This window comes from Terrapene carolina, unplaced genomic scaffold (assembly GCF_002925995.2).
Source record: "Terrapene carolina triunguis isolate 2854851 unplaced genomic scaffold, T_m_triunguis-2.0 Scaffold62, whole genome shotgun sequence".
Taxonomy (NCBI): Eukaryota; Metazoa; Chordata; order Testudines; family Emydidae; genus Terrapene; species Terrapene triunguis.
In genome coordinates, this window is record NW_020664413.1 from 56,562,290 (window position 1) to 56,589,905 (window position 27,616).

Below are 27,616 nucleotides of genomic sequence, written 5' to 3' on the forward strand. Positions count from 1 at the left end.
CAAAACCAGTCTCTCCCAGAGAACTATTAAAGAACATACTCAAACTGAGGAACACTTAGAAGCTAGAGAAACTGAACAATGGAGCTGTTAAGTGATTTGTGCAAGGCCATGACTGAGAGATAGGCACCCAGACCGCCAGTTGGGCACCTATCAATGCATTTAAATTTTTGAAGAAACAAACAAATAATAAAACCCACACAGGAAGTCTGTGGAAGGTCTAGTAAGCAACCCAGGGGGGTTGATCCTACTCTACTGAAGTCAATGGGAGTTTTGCCATGGAAGTCAATGGGAGCAGGATAAAGCCCCAAATTTCCAAAGTCCCAGTCCGGGGCATTAATTGCAAGGCCATCCTTTGTTTCCTTTTTTTTTTAAATTATATTTAAAACACTTTAATGTTTCTAAAATAATGTGCTCTTCTGTGTCATTATTTATGTAGTGATAAGAATCTTATATTACCTTGCAGCATTTCTTTAGATACCGAGGTGCCATAATGCAGCAGTTACAGGGAGTCTGGTATTTGCTCTCACCTTCCCTCACAGTAATCATTCTAACAGTAAATTAGAGAGTCTACCTCTGCTACGTGGGCTGAATACTCCATTTTTATTCAGTACTCTGAAGTACAGACCTATTGTGATGCTTTGTTCGTTTCGCTGCTTCAGCTAGCTGGGAGAAGTGACATTAGCATTTTTGTTATAACAAAGTGATTTTTTTTCTGTGATTTAGTATGAGATGTGTCACGGAAAAATAAATCTAATCTAATCTATCTATCAAAAATTTACATCTTTCATTAGTATTTATGCTGAAATGTATTTTAAAAGGCAGTTTCTATTCATTGGGATTTGTACAGGTGTACCTCTCTAATTTCCCTAACTTAGACAAGTTCTGACTCAAATATACACACTTAGGAGCCTAATGGAGCAACAAGAGTCAGAGGATCCAGAGAAAGGAGATAAATGCTCAAGAAACAGGATGTTCAATAGTGGCTATAGGTTGTTAACTGGGGAACTGCTTGTGTTGGATTGGGAAGCGAAGTCCATGAAAATGAGATACCTGCTTTCCGTGTGCCATAACTTCTGCCCCCAGGACACCCAGGATATGCCTCTTCCCACCCCTTATACTGGGTTAGAGGGGGAAAGTTGGTTCAAGAGGCAGCAGAGCTACTTCCACTGGCAGAGGGTTCCAATGAAAGGGGGAGATTCTTCACCCTATCTCTGGCCAGTTTAAGGCTACTTTGCACTGATTATGCAATGTACAATTGATGGGATATGTTCTGGGCTGGATTCATCAATCTGCTAAAGTCACTTTGTGTTCTTAGCCCAGAATATATTCCATTAACCACAGCTCACTCTGTCCTTCAAAAAAATAACCAAACAAGGACATGGAGTGCCCAAAGCTTATGTTATTATTACATGATAGCTAAGAATTTAGATGCACAGAAGTGAGGAAATTCAAATGTACAGTTTCTGCAGAAACCATAGCTCACCCACACTGTACATATAAAATGGCATAAAACCTAACAGCATGCACTATAATTAATACAAGCTATTATATATGTACAAGCAAACTAAGCCACTGTTGCTAAGGGAACCAGTACATTTAATTACTCAGTAAATTACAGTGAATTACTTAATTACAACAATATTGAATTAACAGAGGTTTTCCTTTCCCATTGAGCTAGTACATAAATATTGGCAGTTTTTAGAAGCTATTGGGCCAAATTAACTGAAATCAAAGGAGTTACACCAGCGATGAATTTGACCCATTGGGTGTTGGGCAGATGGAGAAAAACTGCTGAAATCATGAGACTACTTGAGGCACAGACCTCATGTGAGTCATATGAACACTCTGGCATAACACGCTTTTAGCAACAGAGGAGCAGACAGTCGAAAGAAAGAGATTGAGATAATATTTTTTTACCGAACTCAGGAGAACATGGGGGAAGCGCTGTGTGTAAATGCTCTCAATCCTGGATCATGCTGTTGCTGTTCAGAGAGAAAGGGCTCTCAACGCAGCCAGAGTACCCAGTCCGTGGAAGTGGAGTCTATGATGGAGGTATCCAGTATCCCAGCCAGCATTTTAGCAGAAAGATAAATGAAGGAGCTCAGAGTCTTCCATTCTGTTTGGAAGTCTGAAATGTCTGCCGTTTTTTCTAATCCACTAAGGGTCACACTTTCCATTGAAACCACACAGAGGACTTCTAGCTATCTCAGCTCTAGTCTTGTGGATTCCCTGCTGAGAGGAATTATAATCGCCCCATGCTTTAGCTTATGAAGAATTCCCTCGATCTGATGTTTTCAGAGGAGAAGTCCCACTCCAGCTATCTCTGTGCAAGACAGGAAGGGGAGCCAAAGATTTACATCTTGCTAAAGGAGGCAGCCTGCTGTGGATTATAAATCCTGTTACATCTGGATTAAATAGTATACAGGCATCCAACCCCAGTGCAGTTGTGCTATATGTGTTTGGAGGCTGCACACTGTTAATTATTATTTTTATTTAATGTTGACATATCAACCTAACTTTGCATGGTGTTTTACAGCAATAAAAAGACAATGGGTCAAGTTCAGAGATGATGTATAAAAATGTGTCAGTTACATAGTGGTAAGAGAGACCCAGTATGAAGGGTAATTGTGGGGGAAGGGAGCAGAAGAAGGTGTAAATTTAGACTTCCGTAAACCTCTCTTCTGAATTTGGTTCGCAGTCCCTACCCCAAACAGATTACAACCAAAATAGAGGGGTAAATCAGCCCAGTTATTGATGCATTCTTAAATATCAGCTTCACAAGCTATACCATATACAAAAGCTGTAGCATTTAAACAGTTGCTCGTATTATGGCTACTTAGAGAATCAGCACATGGGCACATGGGTGTGGGAAAGGAGATGGAAAAGAAAACAAGAGCTGAAAATCGGAGAAAATGAGGAGAAAAGAGAGAAAATCATCAATAAGTAGGAGGAATTTGTCTTTGATTTAGTTTGCTTCCCCCCTCCCAGTTACCAGATCTGAACAGAGTGCCACATCCCGTGGATTCACTTCAATCACAGTGGTTCCAAACACTCCAGCTACAAAAGTCTGGGGGGAAGAAACCACGGAGTAACAGCGATCCTTCCCAGGAGACGGATTTTGTGAAGAGATTCCAGTGGGTGAGTGTGCAGTATGTATACAGCCATATAAGATGTTTATCCAGAGATGATCACTAGCCATGAATCACAGTATAATTACCAAGCATTGTGTATAGAATAGACGTCATGCAAATAGCCTCTGTTTTTGCTGGGGGACAAAAGGATCTAAAAAAATGTCTTTTTCTTATCTAAGCAGAGACAGAGCCTCCTGTTTGGAACGGCTTCATCCTACCTGAATCTGGAGAAGCTGTGCGAAGGTTCTTACTCTACAGTTTACAAGGGGATTAGCAGGTGAGCAGGTTCCAGAGGGAGCTTCCTGCGATTTTGCCATTTATTTAGTCCACTGAAACCAGTGGAGCTTCCCAGGAGTGAATTTGAAATTAGAAGATTCTGAATATTCAAAACGAGAGAGGAGCAAATAAAAGGTTTTGTTTTCCCTTTACTGGAATATTACACACACTTGCGAGGCCCATTAAGTTTCTCAGAGAATTTATTTGTTAAGATGAAGGGCGCTTTGCCCTATCAGAGCTGTGCAAAGTCATCTTAAAGCTGTTCCAAAGGAGGCGCTCTGGATTCCCCTGGCAAAGCAGAATCCTCGGATGGTGGGAAGCTGGTTAAGTCTTCATTGTGGGGGGCTGCCTGGAGGCAAGGAGGGTGTGTTTTGGCATGTGGAGAGGGCAGAGTGGAAGTACAATACATTCCACTGATACTCAACCAATGGAATGGTTCTTAGGGGACTATTTTAGCCAACTCAAATTTGTGCCAGTGCCCAAATGGCCAGCAACCTGTCCAGGATCAGAGGAGCCATTAAGGTGGTTTTGAATCACCTTTGCTGCCCCTTCACAGTTGTGCTGAGCATGACCTTGGCAGAGTTTGGGACTGAGCCTTTAAACACCTTATTAGAAAAGCACAGAATAGTCCCAAGCGGTTAGTATTAGTTGGCATGTTAGGCACTGATGGGCACCTTCTGAGTCCATTTATGTCCTTTCACTCTGACCCTTTAGAATAAATAGCCAGTTGGTGGCTTTGAAAGTAATCAGTCTGGAGACAGAGGAAGGAGTGCCTTTTACCGCCATCCGAGAAGGTAAGGACATGCAGTCAATCCAAACATTGAAGAGAAAGTGGGAATATCATTTTTCAACAACATGTATTTTAATTTAAAACTTCCATATGTGGCAACTTCCTAACTTCTTTTTATTTTCTTGCCTGCTCTGCTCTTCTGCTTATACTTTATTATGAGCATTTGTGTAATTCTGTTTGCCACTGGTGGGTTTAGGAACAAGCAGAAGTTTAGTTTTGTGATTAAGGCACTGGATTAGGACTCTAGACATCTGGGTTTGATTTGTGTGTCACTTAATCACCTAATCTCTCTGGGCCTCAGGTTCCCATCTGTAAAACATGGATAATAACACTTCCTTTCTTGCATCCTTTATCTGTCTTTAGATTTTGACTGCAAGCTTTTCAGGGCAGACACCATCTCTTACTGTGTTTGAACAGTGCCTAGCATAAATTGGAATGTGTAGGTGCTACAATAATACAAATAATAAATACTAACAATTGTAGATAATTGAAAATGTCCATGGCAATAAAGATATATGAGTTGACAGTGATTCTTTAAAAATACAGTAATACTTTTGATGAAGATCCCAAGTGCTTTATATAAAGGGTAAGTATTATTACTAAGCATTTTACAGCTGGGAAACAGAGGCACAAAGAGACTGAGTAATTTACCCAAAGCTACACAGGACGTTAGTGTCAGAAATTGGACTACAACTTAAGTCTCTTGACAATCCTAACCATGCTCTAAGCCATGCTCTAATTATATGATATGTGATCATATAATTAAGGATTGTGTCATGCATATGAACAAGGGAGATGGCTTTGCAACCTTGATGCTCTTTTAACATGACATTTTGTATGTAATAGATTATCATACTGATGGCTGCTGATAGCAAGAGCATTAGAAATTCCAGTCTGATGGAATTTTTAGATACAGCTGACTTTTGGGAAAATGCACCATTTCAACATGGCAAGAAATGTTTCTCAACATGAGACCTCACAGAGCACTGGACTAAATGTCTGCAGCTTTCTTGATTTCTTTTCTTTGCTTAAGTTCCTGATTTTTTTGTCTTACAGCTTTAGATGCCCCTACAAACATAACTTCCCAAACTGCCTGTTTAATCTACCATTAAGGCTGCTTTTTTAGTATGCTATAAGATCCCAAAGGAAATATAATCCAGTTCCTTTTTTACACTGAGGAGAATAGAAGTAGAAATATGTAACCTTTCTGCCAGTCTGTTGTCTAATATAAGTAAGATCTATAAATGGAGGGGTCATGACACTCTAGTTTTATAGTTCCACTGAGTATTGCACTTCAAAGCTGGGGTTGATTTTGCCATACCATTAGTGGTATGCAGGGGGAGACCAGATGGCCCACATTCATAGGACAACCCTAGAACAGAGAAGGAGGTCCAAACTCTGATCTCAGTTACACCAGTCTAAATCCAGAGTAGCTGCAGAGAAGTCAGTGGAGCTGCTTCAGGTTTACACCAATGTAAACAAGATCAGAATTGGTGTGGACACTTTACCCCAATTCTGGGTGAAAGCAAAGAGGGATACTGACCTGTACCTATTTGCAGGGAAGCTCATCTTATAGGGCCACTGACACTCAAAGTAGGACCATTTGCTGATCTACTTACCACAAGAACCTACCAGTACAATACGCTTTAGAAGAGAATCCCTCCAACATTTACCTGCTTAGAACTCTGGTGCTAGTTCTTTGCTCAAAAGATCAGGTTGCCCTAATTTTAGGGTGAGCTGCTTAATTGAGGTGCCTTAATTGAAATGCCAAGAGCCTTTAACTTCCATTCACTCAGATAAAACTAGAAAGTTCCTAAGACGGGTCTATTTTAAATAGTTCTTTTGTGCTGTGTTGAGCTTTGTGACATCTGACATCTTAAATTTACAATGTAAGTCAATAGTTCAAGTGTCATTAAACAAAGCTTTAGATTTATTAACATGTTGCACTCTATGTTACTTTGAAGGAGTGGCACTAAACACTTAACAGCCAAAGGGGTAATTTATCTCAGAGAGCCTCAAAAGGATTAAACATACTTAAGGCTCAATAATGGCTGTAATGCTATGGTTGAGGGATGCTGAGATGCACCAGCTGAAGAGCACTGAGACCTCTAAGAGGCACTATGTCCAACTCAGGACACAATAGTCTTGATTCTTCATTTCACTACAGATCCTTTGTGCTGCTCCACTGGTACAAAAGGGCGGGAAATCCACAGGATCTGGCCAGCTGGGAATTCCTCCATGATAGAGGAATCTCTGGGTAGCATAAAGCCAGTGTAGTTGCATTATGTCTCTCCCCTCCACGGCATAAGGGATATGGCTGAAGCATCTTTATTCGGTCTATAGGCAGCCAGATATAATTTTTAGAGGAGCCCTGAGGCTGCTCTCTTATGTCAAGGGCTTGACTAACCCTGCCCTGGATAGCCTTGGACTCAGGGAGTCTCAAAAGGCCGCTTTTACCAACCTCCTGGTGTCCTGGACTGAGCACAATTTGATTGAGTGCAAGAATTGGACTCAAAATCTCTGGAGCACCAGGGATCTGAGGGTCAGCAGCCTCTGCTACATCCTTTCTCCTCCCTCTCCATTGGGAAAGCTATTATTGTCTCAAGCCTGAGGCAGAGCAATTACACTGCAATTACAAACCTGTGGCTGGCCTGTGCCAGCTGACTTGGGTCACAGGGCTCAGGCTAAGGAGCTGTTTAATAGCAGTGCAGACATTTGACCAAGGCCCGCAGTCTGAGCTCCGGGACCCTCCCAGCTCGCAGGGTCCTAGAGCCCAGGCTCCAGCCCGAGCCAGACATCTACACCGCAGTTAAACAGTCCCTTAGCCCAAGTCAGCTGGCACAGGCCAGCCGCAGGTTTTTATTGCAATGTAGACGTACCCTGATTGGGACTATATCCCCTAAGCAAGGCACAAAGTGCTGAGACTTTTTACAATCTCTTCCTGCCAGCCCGTCTCTGCTGTGACCAGGCAATCTAGACCTCAGATTACAAAGATGAGTGTAACAAGCTTGTTTTATAATAGTAAGTAATGCAGTCATCAGCACAAGTTACAGGAAGAACTACAACCATGAACGAAACATTTTCACTTACCTAAGTTGGCTACAAACAAAGATTTAATCTGTCTGTGTTTCATTTTAAATTGGTATTTTTATCCCTGGGGCTAACCACCGCAGTGTCAGGATGAGAGCTGTGCATAACTAACTTTTTGGTTCAGCGGCCGAATCAAAAAAATCAAAAATATATTTAATTTCAGTTCAAGCTGAAATGAATTTTTTTTTTTAATTTTTCGGCAAACCCAAAAAGTATACAAATAAAATAAAATTGTTTAGGTTTGAACAAAACATTTATGGGGTTGTTTACCTTTTAAAAAAATAAAACTGAAGTAAAATTCGAATCAAAAAGTTGTTTCAAATAAAAATATAAATGTTTTATTTCAAAAATGTTTCAACTTGTTTTATTTTTTTTTTATGTAAACAATTTGGTGAATTCAACACAAATTCATGAAATGTTTCAATCAGTCAACCCAAATCTGCATTTTTCAGCAAAAAAGGGTTTTTCTGCAAACTTTTGTCCAGCTCTAGTCAGGACATCATGTGATGCCTCCCCTAAATTGGAATGCACATGTGGCTTGTGAATCTGTTGGTTGAGTCAATGCTCTTTTTAAAGCAGAGATTGCTTGTTAATATGTGTGTGTACAGCGCCTACCACAATGGGACCCTGATCCTGATTGGGGTCCCTGGACTGTATTGCAAGCAATAAATACTAATCGCTCTAGCAATGAATGTCCATTCAAAATTTTAGAGACATTCTGTTGGGAAGTTTCCTTCATGAGATTGTCAGCTAGAGCCCATCCCTAGTGTGAGAAATGCTAAAGCATGCCCACGGGGGAGAGTTGAGTCTAGGGGGCTGTATACTTGCAGTGGCTCTGAAGTTATATACGTTATATAAATGCAGTTGAGATACTGTTAACTTAATAACTGCACTCTTGGCACTCAGAGAACAGTTCAATGGAGCATTAAGGTGTGAGAATTAACCAATAGGCTTTTCAAAAACAGAAACTGGCTAAATCCTGCCTAACATCTAAACCAGTTTAAACTGGCATAAATATCAGCACAGACTCCCTGATATTGCACTTCTGGAAAGTGACTCCAAACCCTCTTCTGCACAAAGTCAACCTTGCCCCAAAATTGGGTGGCACCTCCCATGTGCAGCCTGGGAAGTCACAGCATGTGCTGAATCAGCGAATCTTCTCAGAAACCATGAGAGAGGACAAGTGGTGACAATGTTGCCAGCCCTCCTTTAGGGTGAAATCCCCCTTGCAGTACACAAGGGGCCAGACTGGTGCATGAGGGCATAGTTTACATGTAACTCCCTCCCTCGGCTTCACAGTATCTGCCCAGCGCTTTTTCCAGACAGCCTGATTGGTGGAGCCATGTATAACCCAAGCCATAAATATGCTACTTCCACTGCCAAAAGCAGCTCTTGGGATCATAGCTTCATTTCTGTTTCACTAGCTTCTCTTCTCAAGAGTCTGAAACATGCCAATATTGTGCTCCTGCACGACATTATCCAGACAAAGGACACGCTGACATTTGTCTTCGAATACATGGTGAGCTGCTCTTTTGCTAGTTTTATGAAGCATCGAGAAGAGACCTGTTGATAGTATAATGAATGTTCATATTTCATAGCATTATAAAGGGAAGGTGTTACGAACAATTTCATTACGGTGATTATTTCTTTCACTCTCGATATCTGACTTCAATCTATATGGCCTTGGCTCTTCCTGCTTCCTTTCCCCCTTTAGTGAGAGCCACGTTCAAGAAGGGTCTCCCATCTTATTTACACTACACTGGCAGAAACTGACTTCCTTCATTGCTACCAGGAAAAAGTGATGAAAACAGTGCTGTTGAGCCACAGTTTCTCTTACTATTGATCTCAGTCAACAAGCTCCCTAATTTCAGCATCTGTTTTGGTAAAAATCAACAAAAAGACCCCCTCAGCAAGCAGGAAAATACTTGAGCCATGGTTTCCTCTATTTGCAATTTTATGATGAATTCTGACAACTAGCAGCCCCTGGTCTTACTTAAACTGTTAGGATGAGCCAACATGCTGATCAGGGCCCTGATTTCACGTACCACTTAAGCATGTGCTTAACTTTAAGGACGTGCTTAAGTGCTATGCTGGATCAAGGCTTAAGTGAAGTGTTTCTTTCCAGGGTGAAAAAAATACAACTTTGCAGCCTGTGTTGTATACTACACTTCAGTCACAAAAGGGTCACTGTCATTATATGTATGTTGTACCACTGGCGAAGAGACCTGTGGATTTGACTTCAAGTGTGATCCTAGTCAGTCTTCAATAGAATTGATTCCCCTGCAGATTTGTCCTAAGTCTTCTTTCTTTCTCCTCTCCACACTTATTTAGCACACAGATCTGGCACAGTATATGGCCCAGCATCCTGGAGGACTTCATGCTCACAATGTCATGGTGAGTTCTTTAAGGGGCAAGTATCCCTTAAAGCATGAAATGTATGTTTATATTCCATTATGGAGAGTCATTGTAAAATGCTGCGGTGCTTAAAACATCTTAAATCTTTTGCTAATATCTATTTATCTCAAATACCTGACAAACAGTTGGGAGAAAATATCTAGTTGTTAAAGATTCAACCCTACTCACTCTTCAATTGAAGACTGAAAAAGTCCTCCCTCCAGTTTTCTGACTGTTCAAGAAGGATTTCAGCTTTTGGCCTCAATGACATCTTGTGGCAATGAGTTCCATCTCTATTTAATTCATTACTTTATCATCTCCCCACTCACTGGTCTCTTCTCAAAACTCAACCATTTGCCTCTCCTAATATCTTCATGGCTCTAAGCTTTCTAGATCCCTTTTATTTCTGCTATAGCTTTCTGAGGTAGGTTGACTACAAGCGAACAGGGTGAGGGTGTACCATTAATTTATAGAACGCATTGTAATATTTTCTGTATCTTTTATCCCATTTCTTACACATCCTCACATTTTGATTTCTTTTTTTGACCTCCACTGCACACTGAGAAGCGGTTTCCATTGAGACGTCCACAATGAACGCCCAGGTCTTTTTTCCTGAGTAGTTTCAGTTAATTCAGAACCCAGCATTTATGCATAATTCAAACAACTCCTCCCAGTGTGCCCCATCTTACATCTGTGAACAATGAATTTCATTTGTCATGCTCTCCTAGCTTTATTAGGCCCCTCTGAAGTTCCTCAAAGTCTTCTCCCATCTTGACTAATTTAAATAATTCTGTCATCTGCAGATTTTGCCACTTTACTGGTCGCCCATTTTCCCAGATCGTTAATAAAGTTATTAAATTACACCCTTTCTGATGGTCAACCCCCTCTAAATCTTTTGCCTTGCTTAAAAATAAGGACTTATCTGAATCCTTGTTCAGATTTCAAACACTCTCAAAGTTCAGAGATGTCCAAGATCCAGTGTTTTGGTTTTGGCACAGTTCTACTTTTAACAAAATCTTCGTTACATTAATATTCTAAAACAAAATGGCAGGTTGCAAGTTCTCTGGAGCAAAGACCACATCTGCCCCTACATTTATATAGCACCTAGCGCAATGATTCTCTGATCCTGGTCAGGGCATCTTAGGATGACTGTAACATAAAAGTTAAATATCAGAAACATTGCAGAATATCAAAAATGTTTAAGGTTGAATTCTGGTTCCATTAACTAAAGAGGAGTTTTGCCACTAACTGTAATGGGACCAAAATTCAGCTCTTAGGTTGTTAAAAAAGAAGAAGATTTTTTAGTGTATAGTAAAATAATGTAGGAAAAGCAGGTTCATATCCTGCAGTTTCTACTCTCCTGTAGAGCACTGCATGAGCAAACGGCTCCTATTCTAATATTTTTTAATTAAGATTACAATTCAGAATGGAAACCTAAATTAATTGGAATGGAATTCCTAAGGTAGCTGTGCTTGTGGAGCTCAGCCCTCGCCCATTATAATTCCAAAATTAATGCCAGCCTTGACTGACAAGGGAGATCTCAGAAGCGTGTGGGCAACAGTCACTTGCCCCTGAAGATGGAGCTGCTCAGTGTCTCCACTTCCAAGAAACGATGGGTTGGTGCATCGCACAAGTGCTATGCCACCAGGAAGGCTTGTTAAAAAACAAAAACAAAACTGTAACGTGTCCTGACTGGCACTTGCATCAGTAAACACCAGCCAGCTGCCCTCCTTAGATGTTTTCGTTCCTCATTGACAAGAAGACTGGAAAACAGCAAAGTGATTTACTATGAGCCTGCAGGAGGGTGTCATATGGCTCGTTTCTTTCATCCTTGCAAAGCAATTTTTGAGATCTCACATGGAAGATGCTATAAAAATGCAAAATATGATTATATATCTGATTTTTGTTTGCCTCTTTTCCAGTAGAAAAGCTAACCATGAATGTCACCTTTTTTCCTAGTCTCCAGGAAAGGTCTCAGATAAAAAGTGTTTCCCCTCTGGAGAAGGCTAATAACTTATGCAATGAATTGTTTTCTATCCTTCATGCCTTTTCAGATCCTGTTCTGGGCCTGATTCTCGTTTATTTTAGGATCACTTTACGCTGCCAGAGTAGTGAGAATCAGGGCCTCTGTCTTTATTTTTCCCTTCTGTATCTTCTTTCTTCTCCTTCTCCCTCTTTTCTTCTGTTGTTTTTCCTCCTCTGCCTTCATTTTTCCTCTCTGGTGTCTCCCTCAGTGATTTACACCAATACCAGGCCGTCTGACATTGCAGATGCTGAGTCTGTGCTTTGGGAAGCCTTACATCATCTTTGCTCCTAAAATAAACAGTCAGATTCTAAAGGGAAGCAAAGCTTTTGAAATGCCCATTTAGGATATGAAGAGTGACAGCCCCTTCACTGCCACAGTATAACACACTGAAAGCATCAGGGAGAGTGGGAGGAAGCATATAACCATCAGTTGATGTAACTATCAAAGATTCCATAATTTTTATTGTTGCAATTTTTCAGTCCCCCTTCTCAGCCTGTGCCATTGCTGAACAAGTTGACAAAGTTTTTTACTGATTCTTCCCTCCCTTTTGCACTGTTTCATTGTAAAGGTTTTCCTGACATTCAGAGTTAATATACTGATTCAAAATCCCAGACATCTGCTTAAGTTTGTTGCCTGTTTTTTCTAGCTTTTCATGTTCCAACTTTTGCGAGGCCTGGCTTACATCCACCAACAACACATTCTTCATCGTGATCTGAAACCCCAGAACTTGCTCGTCAGTTGCCTGGGCGAGCTCAAATTAGCTGACTTTGGTGAGTCACTGCCCAGGTACAACTAGTGCATCTAAGTTTTCACATACTTACATTTATGCATCTAAAGCCACCAATGGGTACGTGAGCATAACCTCTCTCACTGCACTTCAAGAAAAGCATTTCTGTGATCAATCTGTAGACCTGATCCTCCTCTCCTTATACTGGTATACACTGAAAGTAACTTTATTTAAAACAGTGCAATTACAGTAGTATAGGACTCATTCCAGAGAGATGAGAATCAGACCCCTACATTAAATATGTGGCATACAGAATAGATGATTATGTAGGGAAGGGTAGAGATTTTATTGGCATGAACTGGCTTTGCCAAAACTGAATTATACAGGTCATCCCAAATGTGTGCTAATGAAACCTTCCTTCCACACCATCACGTATTCTGCATATGCCACATTTTACAGGACAAAATTATGTTAGAAATTTTTGCAATTTACTTTTTTTTACTTGGCAGCATTTCTGTTACCCTTCCTCTCTGTAAAGCCAGTTCGCCTCAGCCCCATACAGCCAATGATACGGACCTTGTAGAGAGAAAAAATGTAACTAAACTTCCAGAAACCTTTAAAATAATTTGTATAAAAATCATAACGTCTTGATTTTAAGGTCTGATAATTTGTGATCTAACAGGGCTACAAACAAAGGCCTTGAATTCTCCCTTACGCAAAGGCCCCTTTAAACCTCTCTGACAGTTACACCCACTTTAAGGGCCAAGCTACAGCAGTGTCAAAGGGCCTTAGAATAACTGAGAATTCAGGCCAAATGCTTCAGAGCTGTGGGAAGGAGGGATTCTCAGCTCTCCAGTGGTATAAAGCTTCCTTTTTCCAGCCCTGATGAGTCTCACCATATTTTGGGACAGATCCTCAGCTGGTAGAGTTGCCACTTTTGAGTGGATGTATTCCTGGAGGTTTCATCACATGACATAATCTTTAATTAAAAATTAATCTTTAATTCCTGGGGACTGCAGGACAATCCTGGAGGGCTAGCCACCCTACCAGCTGGTGTCAATGGTCATAGCTCCATAGAAGTCCATGGATGGAACTATGACAATTTTTACACCACCTGAGGATCTGCCTTTCTATCTTAATACGCCATGATCTAGGACTGACTCTGGGACATCCTGCGCTTTGGATCCGTATCATTTTGAGGAGTGGGGAGAGAATGTCACATTTTGCAGGAAGGAAAGAAACATTCTGAAGGTGTTTGTTCATTCTAAAATGGTAGCTGTCTGAAGCTGCTCAGAGGTTTGCAATGCCCATAGTTGTCTCACGCGGTTTGAATCAGTGGGCTAAGTGCCTTAGGCCTGGTCTACACTAACACCCCAATTCGATCTAAGGTACGCAACTTCAGCTACGTGAATAACGTAGCTGAAGTCGACATACCTTAGTTCGAATTTACCGCGGTTCAGACGCGGTCCACACGCGGCAGGCAGGCTCCCCCGTCGACTCCGCAGTACTCCTCTTGCTGAGGTGGAGTACCGCAGTCGACGGCGAGCACTTCCTGGTTCGACTTATCGCGTCCAGACCAGACGCGATAAATCAAACCCGGAAGTTCGATTGCCAGCCGTCGAACTACCGCGGTAGTGTAGACCTGGCCTTAGAAACACTGAAAAGGTGGAAGATAAATGCAATTTATCCCATGGCTATAAATTTTGTGTATATATAAAATGTATGTAAATATTATATACACACAAATCAGCGTATCTGCTGAAACTGGATATTTCAGACAAATTCCAAAACATTTTTTAAATATATGTCGTACATATCTTTAAACTGCATGCTCTCTCCATTCTTCTGAAAGAGATAAATTAAGTACCAGAAAACTAAGTATAAGTAGAGACCTTAGAAGCCAAGGTCCGTCTGCTTTGTATAAAAACTGGTGGCACTTTTTTTAAGAGCAGGGCTTTGCCCAGTGTCCTCAGTCAAAACATCCCTTTTTCCTCCTCACTGTTTTACAGAATGCAGCAGGTTGTATTCTACATACTTGGTATGTATATGTTGATTGTAAAGTGCTTTGGGATCACTTAGGATGAAAAATGCTACAGAAAAGTAAACTGTTCTTCTGATTATTAAGACTCAGGTACTGTCCAGGCAGAAGGAAATGGTATGTCACAATGAGTTACAAAGGGACATGGAAGTGTAACTAGATCCATGTTTTTCCTGTTCTGGCAGGTCTTGCTCGTGCCAAGTCCATCCCCAGTCAGACATACTCCTCTGAGGTGGTGACGCTCTGGTACCGTCCTCCTGATGTGCTACTCGGAGCCACTGATTATTCTTCTGATTTGGATATCTGGTGAGAAACCAACTTTGACACATTTTGATATCTCTCAGGGAAACTGAACTATCATTTGCCTTATCTTTAGATGACTGAAACGGAGTCAGCCAAGTTTGAGCAAAGATAGACTGAAAGATGTGTCAAGGCCTGTGAGTCGTGAAGGTGCTGTGCTTATACTGTTGGGTTCCTACAAGTGGCAAACATCAGTAGCTCTGCTTTCAGGAATGCCATCCTCATATCTCACCTATATACCTCCCAGAGGTGTCATGAGTCTCAGTTCACTAACCTTTGCAAAGCACTTTCAAATCTAATGCAAACGTGTATTATTCTGGAGGTATCTGACTGGCCGAGGCTGTGGTATCATTCTGGAAATACTGCTTTCTGGAGGCATAATAACTAGAAGAATTACGCCAAGAATAAATTTGACCTTTGATAACAAAACACAGCTCTGGCCATCAAAGAGTCCTAGATGGGTTTGGAGTTAGAAGGATATTGGGATTATCTTTATTTCTGTGATACCTCATCTTTTATACCACTGATCATTTCCTAAACACACTCCACAGTTAAAATAGGCAAAGCCCCATGTTCTATACAATTACACAGCAGAGTAAACTACTGCTCAATTTCACTCCTTCCTCAAGTGCCAGTTAATATCTTGTAACTCCATCATTCTGCTATGACTGCTTCTGTGCCTGACGTTTAGCCTGTCTTTCCAGAGCTCAACAGCTCTGCAAGGACAAAGACCTCATTAGGGTCTGGGGGACTGGGCAGGCGCCTAATAGACTGACAAAATCTGCAAGAAGCACAGGGAGACTTGCGTTAGCAGGTGCGTGCCCAGCAGAACTCTAGCGCCACAAGGCAGGCATCTTCTCCAGAGGCATGAGGCTTATCAGAAGTTCTGGTGGCTTGGGTCTAGAGGGCAGAGCAGGGGAATGGGAGCGCAAAGTCTCTTCCTCTCTCCAAGGCTACAGCCACTTTAATTGCATCAAATTTTCAATGACTAAAATAACCTGTTTCTCCATTATAATGGCTCTCAGCTGCTGGGCAGATCTAAATTGTAATGTCCTCCCCCGCCTCTCTCTAAGCAGCCACCAGTCCATTACCTCCTCCCCAGGCTAAGCCACCTACAGCCACTCATGGACTGTTGAAGAAGATGCCTGCCTGCCTAGTGGAACATGCAGTTGTACTCAAGGGTGTCAGAGCCTTCCCAAAAGTAGGGGAGCAGCGGGCCCCACCCCTGCCCCCCTCCACCTGCCCTGGGCCAGACAGGGAGCCCGGGGGTGGGGACATGGGACGGGGCTGCTCTCAGCCCCCCCCACACACACACCACAGGCAGATGGAGGTCCGCATGGCTTCCACAAATGCCCGGGCTGCCCGGCCGGGCTCCACACTGGCCTAGCTGGGGGGCGGAGCCTTGAGGGGAAGAGGAGGGGATGGGGCGGGGTCCACCCCAGCAAAAAGTGGGAGGGCTATGGCCCCCTTGGTTCCCCCCCGGTTCCGGCGCCACTGGTGTACTAGGCAGACACCTCCTGGTACCTGCCCTCCTGCTCCTCACTGACTCGAGGCCAGTCCATGGGCCTGATCATCCCCTAAATATATAAACCTGGAGTTCCTGCTGTACAAAGCTGGGATCTCTGTTGCATAATTTTGCCCTAATGTACCACATAGGACACAGGGGCTTGACTATAAAGATTTCATCCAGCACTCTCTGTCACCAATAGCACAGCATAAGGGACTTTGAGCCCCACTCCACTACATTCCAGTATAGCACCTTTGTTATAACACCTCCTCCTAATAATAGCATTCAAAGTGTTTGCCTTTCAGAAAGACCTCATGCTGAGAGAATGGAAAGTATGTGAACTCTATTCACTGACTTCCTCTAACAAGAGTCATTTATTATCTGCATGTAGGCTCTATATAAGTTCAATTTTTATCTATTAGGAAAAAAAGTCCATTCACACAGATGTTACTTGTTTATTGGGAAAAAAAGAAAAAAATCCTCTTCTTTCGAACATGGCAATTTACATGAAGTCGGGTCAGAGTGCCCTTGGCAATGGCATGTGACAGTGAGTGTAATAGCCTTGGTTTAAAGGAACCAATTATAAAAAATAAAACATGATGGCAATTCATCCATAATGCGCGTGAGCGGCAATACTGTCAGTGGGAGGCACATGGAAAGTGAATAGGGCCTTGAATAGATTAAGAGAGATATAGAAGGAGGCTCAGTAGCTCTTGGACTAACTTGCACAGCGTCTTTAATCTCTTACTATCCTTTCTCTTGCTCTCTTTCTCCCTCACTATCTTTCCGAGACCTTAGAAGATTCAATTAAGGGACTTTAGGGAGACTAACAGAATGTTTTGGGAAGATTACACTGAACATCAGGGAAATTTTTTTTTAAACACAAAATTCTTTATGCATGCAGAGAGTTGGCTTTCAGCAGCTGCTGGTTTCATGAGTACTGCCAGTTTGTCTGTATATCTTATTTGCAGTCAACCCCGCCCCCACAAGAGCCCGATATAATCTTACAGGAATATTACACCCAGGGCAGATTCATGCAGACCTGGAACCCCTGTGAAGTCATTTGTTGGGGATCAAGACCCTAAATTCAAGATACGACCTTCTTCTCACTCCTGCTTCAAATTTCTCTGCTCCACTGGATTTGATGGAGTTACACTAATACAACGAAATCAGTGGATTACATCGGTGGCAGTCTGTAAGTGAGTGGGCAATCAGTCCTTATGCCCCTGCTATATGAGGAAAAAGAGTATCTCCGTTAGCAGTAGTAGCAGTAATATGAGAATTTATATCCTGTCTGGGCCAAGCAGTAGAGGGCAACACAACCTCATATACTTACCTATGTATTTCAGACATCAGAGCCAGGAAAGAGCAGTGGTACTCAAAACACCAGACAGTCCATGCAAGCTGCAGACTCACAGGTTGCCCTACTGCTTCAGTGGAGACATTTCTGAACTTCTCCATCTTCCCTAATGTCCCAAGGACACCTGAACTGCCTAGTTTGAAGGGCTATTCCTCTGAAAATAGTGCAACTGACATTGGCCATGGCTCTAAAATAGCTGTGCTAGTTTTAAAGTAAGGTCAGATGCATCTAACAGCGCAAAGAATGGAAATATTAATTCTTTCCACCACTACTCCCCCTGTGTGGCATGCCATTAGCTAGAAGTGAAGTCAATTATAACCATGGTCAGTTAAACCACGGCTGTTGAATAACAGTGCTCTCCTGCCAACAAAGCACTGTTCACACCGGTGCTTTTCGTTGGTAACATTTTTGTCGTTCAGAGGTGGTTTTTTTTTTCACAACCCTGTACGACAAAAGTTTTACCGATGAAAGTTCAGTGTAGACAAAGCCTTAGTTTAGAGAGAGAGTAAAAAGTACTGAGTTGACAGGGAATGGTAACTAAAAAATGCAGCATCAGAAACTAAGGAGAATAGTTTTAGAAAAAGTAAGAACCAAGACAGCTCATCACACATACACATTTAAATAAATTAGGTTGAATGCTCATTGGAAAGTTGTTTATGTTTAGTTGTTTGGGGTTCAATTTTGCAGTGAGGAATTAATTATTTCTGCAGGAAAACTCTCTGAATGCACAATGCCTTCTGTGCTTTCTCTGGTGTGGTGTGACAGATCAGTGGCCAAAAGCCAGAAAAAAAGCCCTATCTGTATCACTGTGTAAGTGCCAGGGACCATGTCTACAATACTATCTACCACTCTACTCAGAGTTACATTAACATCTAGGCCAAGATGCTGGAGGATAGACTTTTTTTACCTATATATATATACTGTACATGCCGCTTACTTAAATGAGTTGGTATTTTCTTTTTTGCAGGAGTGCAGGCTGTATATTGGTTGAAATGCTCCAGGGTCAACCCATGTTCCCAGCAGTTACTGGTACTCTGGAACAGCTGGAGAAGATCTGGGCGGTGAGTAAAATACAGCCAGGAAAATGAGAGGAAAATATCCAGATTGTTAAATTTTACGTCCTGAGCATGGCTGCTTTATACAAGAGACGTAATTTGGTTTGAATCCTCAGTCTAATGTGCTAAGTTTACAGCGATATCCTATAAACCATTTTATATTTGGTAACTTTCCTATAGTCACTAGAGTACATCAAAATGACTTTCCTTTGATGTTTGCCATCTCATCAAAAATTTAAAACCAATTATACTGACATCAAACTGAAGGAGGCATAAAAGGTATGTAGTTACTGCAAATCCTGTTCCCTCTAGTTAACACCCTTACTTGGCCAAGGCATACAGTAGATTGTCCTCTTTCAAGAGGTGCTAACATTGTCCTAGTGCAGCGTTTCTCAAACTGGGGTCCTTACTCCAGAGGGTCCACGGACCCCACTGATCAATTCCTCCCCTGCCCTCTCTCCCTCCCCATCCCAGCGTCTCCTGAACACCGGGGAACAGCTGTTCAGCGGCATGCAGGAGGCACTGGGAGGGAGGGGGAGGAGCAGGGACGGGGCGTGCTCGGGGAAGGGGGCAGAAAGAGGCAGGGAAGAGGAGGTTTAGGGGTGGCGTGGGAGCGGGAAGAGGTAGGGCAGGGGTGGGACCTTGGGGAAGGGGTGGAGTGGGAGCGGGGCCTGGGGCTGAATGGGGAGCTTGGGGGTCCGTGAAAAAATTTAAATCAAAATGGGGGTCCTCGGGTTGCTAAAGTTTGAGATCCGCTGTCCTATCGGCTTATGCTGATGATTTGTGACTGCTGCACTGAAAATGGCAACAAGATTCTGGGCTGGTCTACACTAGAAAATTAGGTCGGTAGCTAAAATGACCTATGTCCCCATGTAAACAGCATTAGGTCAATGAAAGAATTCTTCTGTTGACCTAGCTACTGCCTCTTGGGGAGGTGAATTACCTATGCTGACAGGAGAATCCCTCCCATCAACGTAGGTAGAGTTTACACTAAAGAACTACAGCGACACATCTGCAGAGTTGTTACTGTAGCGCTGTACGTGTAGACAAGCCCTTTAAGGACACACTCCTGTTCCCATTGATGTTAATGTCAACACTATCATTGATGTCCATCAAGAGGAGTAGATTGAAGGCCTAAGCCCATACAAGAGACTCCTCATGGAACTATATGCTGCTGGATAGTTAAGAGGATTAGGAAAAATCAACAGGGTCTGCCATCGTTCTGTATCATAGACCCTCTCAGAAATTCTAGTTTTCATTTTTCATCTGGTTCCAACTGATGTTGGACTCGAACTATGGGTCTACTGATCTCCATGGAACTCCTGGTGCACCAGCAGAAACCAAGAAAAAAAGACAGTTACCTTTTCCGTAACTGGTGTTCTTTGAGATGTGTTGCTCATGTCCATTCCATATTAGGTGTGTGTGCTCGCCACATGCACTGATGCCAGAAGTTTTCCCCTTAGCAGTATCCGTAGGGGACCGGCTCTGGCGCTTTCTGGAGTGGCACCTGCATGGTGCAGTACAAGGAACACCACCGGCTTCCCCCACCCTCAGTTCCTTCTTGCTGGAAACTCCAACAGTGGGGAAGGAGGGTGGGTTGTGGAATGGACATGAGCAACACATCTCAAAGAATACCAGTTATGGAAATAGTAACTGTCTTTTCTTCTTTGAGTGCTTGCTCATGTCCATTCCATATTAGGTGACTCCCAAGCACTACCCCTGGAGGTGGGTAAGAGTTCACGGACATGTAGATTGCAACACAGCTCTGCCAAACCCAGCGTCGTCTCTGGCCTGCTCAGTGATGGCATAATGAGAGGTAAACGTGTGAACAAAGGACCATGTTGCCGCTCTACAGATATCCTGGATAGGGATGTGCACCAGGAAGGCCACCGAAGACACTTGCGCTCTTGTCGAGTAGGCTCTGACAATCAGCGGCGGTGGAACCCCCGCCAGGTTGTAACAGGTCCTCATGCATGAGATGAACCAACTGGAAATCCTCTTCGAGGACAGCGGGTGACCCTTCATCCACTGTAGTGATGAAGAGTTTAGTCGATTTTCAGAAAGGTTTGGTAGGTTCTAAGTAGAAAGCCAAGGCCCTCCGGATGTCCAGGGAGTGAAGACGCATCTTCTCACTGGTCTTGTGAGGTTTGGGACAGAACACTGGGAGGAAGATGTCCTGGTTCATATGGAAGATGGAGACCACCTTCGGCAGGAAGGCCGGGTGGGGCCACAACTGAACCTTATCTTTGTAGAAGACCGGGTATGGAGGTCCTGAAGTCAAGGCTTTAATTTCAGAGACCTGTCTTGCCGATGTCACTGCCACCAGGAACACAACCTTCCATGACAGGTGGGAAAGGGAGCAGGAACCCAGCGGCTCAAAGGGCGGGCCCGTGAGCCTAGAGACGACCAAGTTAAGATTCTACTGTGGGACAGGAGTCCATACCTGTGGGAAGAGTCTCTTGAGGCCTCTCAAGAATCTGACCATCATGTCATGAGAAAACACTTTCTGGCCCTGGATCGGTGGGTGAAAACTGGAGATGGCCATGAGATGCACTCTAATGGAAGCGTGTGCCAGGCCCTGGTTTCTCAGATGAAGCAAGTAGTCTAAGATAGACTGTATGGAAGAGCGCGCGGGAAAGGTGCCGTGCTTGGACGCCCAGTAGAAAAACCTTGTCCACTTGGCCAGGTAAGTCAGTCTGGTTGAGGTATTCCTGCTTCTCAGGAGGACCTGTTGGACCTCATCTGAGCAGGTCCGCTCCTCCGGTTTCAGCCACGCAGCATCCATGCCGAGAGGTAGAGGGACATGAGGTTGGGGTGCAGGAGCCGACTGTGGTCCTGTGACAGCAAGTCTGGTCGGTTGGGCAGGGGCCATGGAGGGCCGCTGCCAGGTTCATGGGTGTGCTGAACCAGTGCTAGCGGGGCCACACCTGGGTGATCATAATAGCTTGTGCCGTGTCTCTCTTGATCTTTGCCAGGACCCTGCTGATGAGAGGAATCGGAGGGAATGCGTACATCAGGTTCCCTGACCATGACAGGAGGAAGGCATCAGAGAGGGAGTCCTTGCCCAGGCCTTGCCACGAACAAAACCGGTGGCAATTCCTGTTTAGCCTTGTGGCGAACAGGTCTACCTGGAGAGTTCCCCACCTCTGGAAGATCATGCAGGCTACCTTCGGGTGGAGCGACCACTCGTGGTGAGAGGAGAAGTCCCTGTTGAGGTGATCCGCTAGCATGTTCTTGACGCCAGGGAAATGACAAGCTTCCAGATGGATTTCGTGGCTGATGCAGAAGTCCCAGAGACGGAGTGCCTTTTGGCAGAGAGTCGACGAACGTGCTCCCCCTTGCCTGTTGATGTAGAACATCGATGCCGTGTTGTCTGTCAGGACTCTCACCATCTTACCCGACAGGTGAGGTAGGAAGACTCCGCATGCCAAGCGGACCACCCTGAGTTCTTTGACGTTTATGTGTAATGTCATCTTCTCTGGGGATCACATACCCTGGGTCTGGAGGTTGCCGAGGTGCGCGCCCCAGCCGAAGTCTGAGGCGTCCAATACCAATTTGATGGCGTGATGGGGGGGTGTCAAATGGAACCCCCTCTAGGACGGTCGTGCAATCGGTCCACCATCACAGTGAGGCGAGTACCGTCGGGGGAATGGTAACGACCTTGTCCAGGTGATCTCTGGACTGGGAATAGACCATTGCCAGCCATTGCTGCAGGGGCTGCATCCGGAGCCTGGCATGGTGGACAACGTATGTACATGCTGCCATGTGACCCAGCAGGTGCAGGCAGACCCTGGCTGTAGTCAGGGGGAACGTGGAGACCTGCGCAATGAGGTCCATCGACGTCCGGAACCTTTCTAGTGGCAGGAACGCTCTGGCACAGGTCGAGTCGAGCACTGCTCCAATGAACTCTATCCTTTGCACCGGAACGTAGACTTTTTGTCGTTCACCAGAAGGCCAGGGAGTGGCACCTGGCTTGCAGCACCGTGACATCCTCTTGGACCTGAGGCCTGGTCGAGGGTGGCATACCAGTCTCCCAGGTTCAGGGAGGGGATGATAGAAGCCAAGGAGACCATGAAGAACTTGAGCTTCTTTAGATACATGTTGCGGTCCCTCAGGTCCAGGATGGGCCACAAACTACCCTTGGCCTTTGGGATTAAGAAGTACGAGGAATAGAACCCCTTGTTCCTGTACTCGAGAGGAACTTCTTCCACCGCACCCAATTGTAGCAACCCCTTTACCTCCTGTGCGAGGAGACTCTCGTGAGAAGGGTCCCTGAAGAGGGATGGGGAAAGGGAGTTGGGGGGTGGGGGTGAGGCAGGAAGTAAACTGTAGGGTATAACTCTCCACCACAGTATTGAGGACACAGTGGTCTAAAGTTATAGCTGTCCATGCAGGGAGGAAAAAAGAAAGGCAGTTGGAGAACAGCAGGACAGATGGATCCTAGGCTGAGTCCCATCCGGGACCAACTAACTAGAACTAATACTAAGGGTAAATACTAAACTATATACAACTATTTTACAAAGAAACGTTCATGAGACACACTGAACTAAGTGAAAGCTAGCCGAAGCAGCAGAAGTTCCAGCACCATCACTGGTAGCAAGAAGGAACTGACGGTGGGGGCAGCCAGCGGCGCCCCTTATAGTGCACCATGTGGCGCCCGAGCCGGTCCCCTACGGATACTGCTAAGGGAAAAACTTCTGGCACCGGTGCAGGTGGCGAGCACACATACTTAATATGGAATGGACATGAGCAAGCACTCGAAGAAGAACTATAAGGATAAGGGGAGACCAGGAGGAGTATTCTAATGAAGTCTACAGGGGAATTCACTAGGGGATATAGAATTTCTGAATGAGAACTCATTTCTATGATCTGCAGTGTCCCATCCTTTATTTGTGCTGCTGAATGACCTACATCTCCCTGCACTTGGGCTAAATCAAGGTGGATGTAACCAATATATGCACTGTTGTATATTGCTGTTGGTCATTGACTCTTCAGAAACATGAAACATTAGCTTCTTGTTGTTTTTTGCTTTGAGTGGCCAACACTGCCATCCTCTGGCCACATCTTCAGCTTCTCCGTGGACTTACCCATCTGAAATGGGACTTTCCCAAAGGTGGTTGATCCAAGGAGGAGAAAACACAGAACTCCGCAGCTGAGGCGGTAGGAAAATGGTTCTTTAGCCTCAAGCCTGAGGCTATGTCTACACTACAAATTACTTCGGTATAATTTAGGTCACTCTATATATGAGCTGATTGAAACCTTCTTATGCATTGGTTTAATAATTCATACTACAAAAGACAGAAATAATATTTAAGAATCAGGAAGGAAGGTCTAAGAGCCGTGAAATAGTTAATCCATTACACAGAAGGTTCATTGTTGTTATACATTTACATCGGGGAGACGACTATACTGAGACCAAGATTTTCAGAACTGATTAGCGACTGTTGGGTGTCCAACTTGGGACACTTTAAATGATTTTTAGAGGATAGGTGCTTGGTATTTTCTAAAAATCAGGTTCTTTAAAATGTTCCAATTTAAGTACCAAAAACTGAGGCAACCTACATCACTAGTCACTTTTGAAAATCTTCAACCTACGTCTGATGTGCTTGTCTCAGTTTGAAGCTGTTTGTATATAATCGGCACCAATGTGTTGAGTTGAACTGTAGACAGTTCTGACTCTGTGAAATGAGCATTGATCCAATCTAGTCAGCAAGGCTGAGAGTCTGATTTGGTAAAATGTGTTCTTTAAAAACTTGCGTTGTAGATAGAAGTAAACTTAATAAGCTTAAATTATTAGCTCAAAGTTCCCAGGTGTCAGACATGAATTTTGCACTAGATAGCCACACATTCAGTGGCTGTCAGTGACTTCTGTAGGGCTCAATGTGGGTACAGGAGTTCCCCCATGTGATTCTAGGAATGGGGCCCAAAATAAGGCAAGCTCTACCAATTAATTGTCCAAAATGTTACCGAGCTAAAGCACACAAGGGAAAAATATAAGAGGGTTGTAACACAAAGCAGCCAACAGACAGGGTGGGAGGGTGGGCTCTGTGGAATATAACATTGCATTTGTGTGAATTTTTTACAAATTGTTTTATGAATGGTAGCAAGTGCTCTAGCACCGTCAGGCTGTGACATTTTCTTACCCATGTTTTAGTTCCAGATGTGTGGTATAGGAGGATATTTTTCGTCTACAGCATTCTGTAGGACTGTGTGACATCGGGAAATAAAATGCTTTGGACTGTTTTTATACTGAATATGTCAGTTGTGTGAAATGGTAGCGACAGCTAGATTCAGCACATGTAAAATCATTTTGTTTCTTTATTATGGTGTTGGTGCAGCTGATTGAAGGGCACAAGAATATTATGAGGAGGGAACAATATCTTTCCTGGTGTAGGAATTAATATTTTATTTTTGTTTGCAGGCTGAAATTGAGTGAATTCTACAAGTGTGACAATCAAAGGTGTTTTATATTTCGAAACGTGCAGATTTTATGGCTATTTTTCAGGGATAGGGCTTCAATCAGATTGATTTTAGAAAATGGCAAGTAATTTGTTTCAGACAAGAGGTTAAGGTATTCAGGAGAAATCACATTCTGTTCAGTCATGCGCCATGCTAACTGGAACAGATATTCTGCCGTTCCTATATCAGATGTAGTGATGCTGCACCATGAGAGTCTGGAAGGACAAGATGCCTTGTTTCCTTGAGCAATTTTAACTTACTAATGCTAATTCTAGGCTTCTTGTTTTTCCATAAAAAATGTTGGATAATTTGACCCAGAGATTTGTTATAGCTAGATTAAAAGAATGTAGGAAGGACTTGTAAAGGGTAAAGTAATCTTAGGAATATGTTCATATCAATTAAATATATATAGTCCAGACCTAGAGTCTGTGATCAGTCACCTATTCATTGAGGGGTCAAACTCAAAACAAAGCCCTAGATCCAAATCCCTGGAAATTGAACACTGGACCCAAATGTCATGGCTTGCGACCACATCAACTTTTAAAGAGCAGACTGAAAAAACGTATTTCTAGCTTCTGATGAAATTGTGTAATTGATACTATATAGTGGTATTCTGAGCCCTTGCCTCATTCACACTCCAGTTCAGCAAAGCATTTAACCATGTACTTTACTCCCTCCCTGCTCAGCAAAGAACTTAAGCACATACTTACAGTTAAGTATCAGGGGGTAGCCGTGTTAGTCTGTATCTACAAAAACAACAAGGAGTCTGGTGGCACCTTAAAGACTAACAGTTTTATTTGGGCGTAAGCTTTCGTGGGTAAAAACCTCACTTCTTCGGATGCATAGAGACTTACAGTTAAGTGCATTCTTAAGTACTTTGCTGAACAGGGTGATCTGCTGAATTGGGCTACAGAGCCGAATTCTGCCAGGTGCTGAACTCTCTCACTTTCCACTGACTTCTGTAGGAATTAAAGACTCTCCGTAGCTCACAGGAGGTGCTCAGCATATAGCAGAATCAGGGCCAGAATTACAGCAGGAACAACACTTCAAACCGTAGAGCTGGATTTTCTACACTGTGTATTTCAGGGATTTCAGATTCCGAGTTTTGATGTGGCTTGTTAGAAAGATAAGAGCCTACTGCAAAATTCTGAATTCAGGTTCAGTTTATAAATGACCCCCTCCCCCACCACAATTTAGGGTATGCAGGTCTGGGGTTTGCTTTGAGCCAATCTGTAGATATAACATGTCCTATTTGTGCTATAAATTTGCTATTTATGAATTAATGTATCCTCATCCACATCCAGACCAGTCACCCTAGCTGTTCTGCCCATCTTGCAGAGTATAGGAATTTTCATCATAGCCCAATTATTGTTTCCAAAATATATATGAAAAAGGCATGCCACTTTTAATGATCACTCTCCATGTTTGCTGTCTGTATCATATTTCAGTGTTGTCAACTGTTGCAATTTTATCACCAGTCTCATAATATTTGGTATTTACTTCAAGCCCCAGCTCCTGATGTCAGGTGATTACATGAGAATCTTAGTTTTCATTTTAAAGAAACGTTAAGTTCCTAGCCCTCCTGGTTGCAGAGAAAAACCTGAGAGTAATCTAAAGGCTCCAAAAAGCAGAAAGCAAATAAAAGATTTTGGGGGCCTGACTCAGATTTCTGAATTCCTGGAGTTGGCAGTACGGTTTTTATCATTTCATGCCATAAACTGGGTATGAGCTTTACATGTTTGGCACAGCTCATTTACAGAGTGTTATACACAGGTCACTTCGTATGTAATAAATAATAACTATCACACTGAACAGCTGCAATTCCAAAGAGAAAATACATATATATGTGCTCAGTCTCATAGTCCTCTGCAGCAAAAGTGACCTTAGGGAAACTTATTGGCCTGAATTCCACTACTTGAGGGGTGCTGAGCCACACTGATTGAGATTCAAGGCAAAAGGAGACATTGAGGCTCAGCACCTCTCAGAATTAGGCCCTGAATTATTTTTTAGCACCTGTCAGTAGATGTTTACCATCTTTTCTTTTTGATCTCGAAACAGCAGGCGTCTCTATTACAGCTACAGTGCGCGGCCACTGAATGCATATCATGTGGTGCAAGTACAACTGCAGAGAACCACTCATCAATGTAATCCTGGCCCTAGAGGGACATCTTTAGCTGTAAACATGGCTATACAATGACCCTGTTATTGCAAATACCCTTGTAAATGACACCTGTCAGTGCAGCTGTACATGTACATTGACATTCCCAGCAGCAGTGGCATTAAACTTCGGCAAGTCCCTTTTTACTAGAAATTCAGCAGAACTAAAGCATATCTCTCCTTTACACATAGAGCCAGATTTCAATTTCAGCTACACTAGAGTAGGTCCAGGTGTAATTGCATTGATTTCCAAGGGATTACTCTGGATTCACACTAGTGTAACTGAGGTCAGAATCTGACTCTCAG

At 43.3% G+C, this 27,616-nt stretch overlaps 1 protein-coding gene across 1 annotated transcript in view; it reads left to right on the top strand.

Moving 5' to 3' along the window:
* Window positions 1–1,932: 1,932 nt before the first annotated feature.
* CDK15 (cyclin dependent kinase 15) overlaps window positions 1,933–27,616 on the top strand; it is a 49,113-nt gene continuing 23,429 nt past the window's right edge. Inside the window, exons 1-9 of the mRNA XM_024196484.2 lie at window positions 1,933–2,052; window positions 2,989–3,138; window positions 3,314–3,408; window positions 4,122–4,201; window positions 8,712–8,806; window positions 9,619–9,681; window positions 12,354–12,477; window positions 14,658–14,778; window positions 18,607–18,700. Coding sequence (XP_024052252.2) covers window positions 1,933–2,052; window positions 2,989–3,138; window positions 3,314–3,408; window positions 4,122–4,201; window positions 8,712–8,806; window positions 9,619–9,681; window positions 12,354–12,477; window positions 14,658–14,778; window positions 18,607–18,700 — 942 coding nt within the window. The remainder of the gene's footprint in view (window positions 2,053–2,988; window positions 3,139–3,313; window positions 3,409–4,121; window positions 4,202–8,711; window positions 8,807–9,618; window positions 9,682–12,353; window positions 12,478–14,657; window positions 14,779–18,606; window positions 18,701–27,616) is intronic.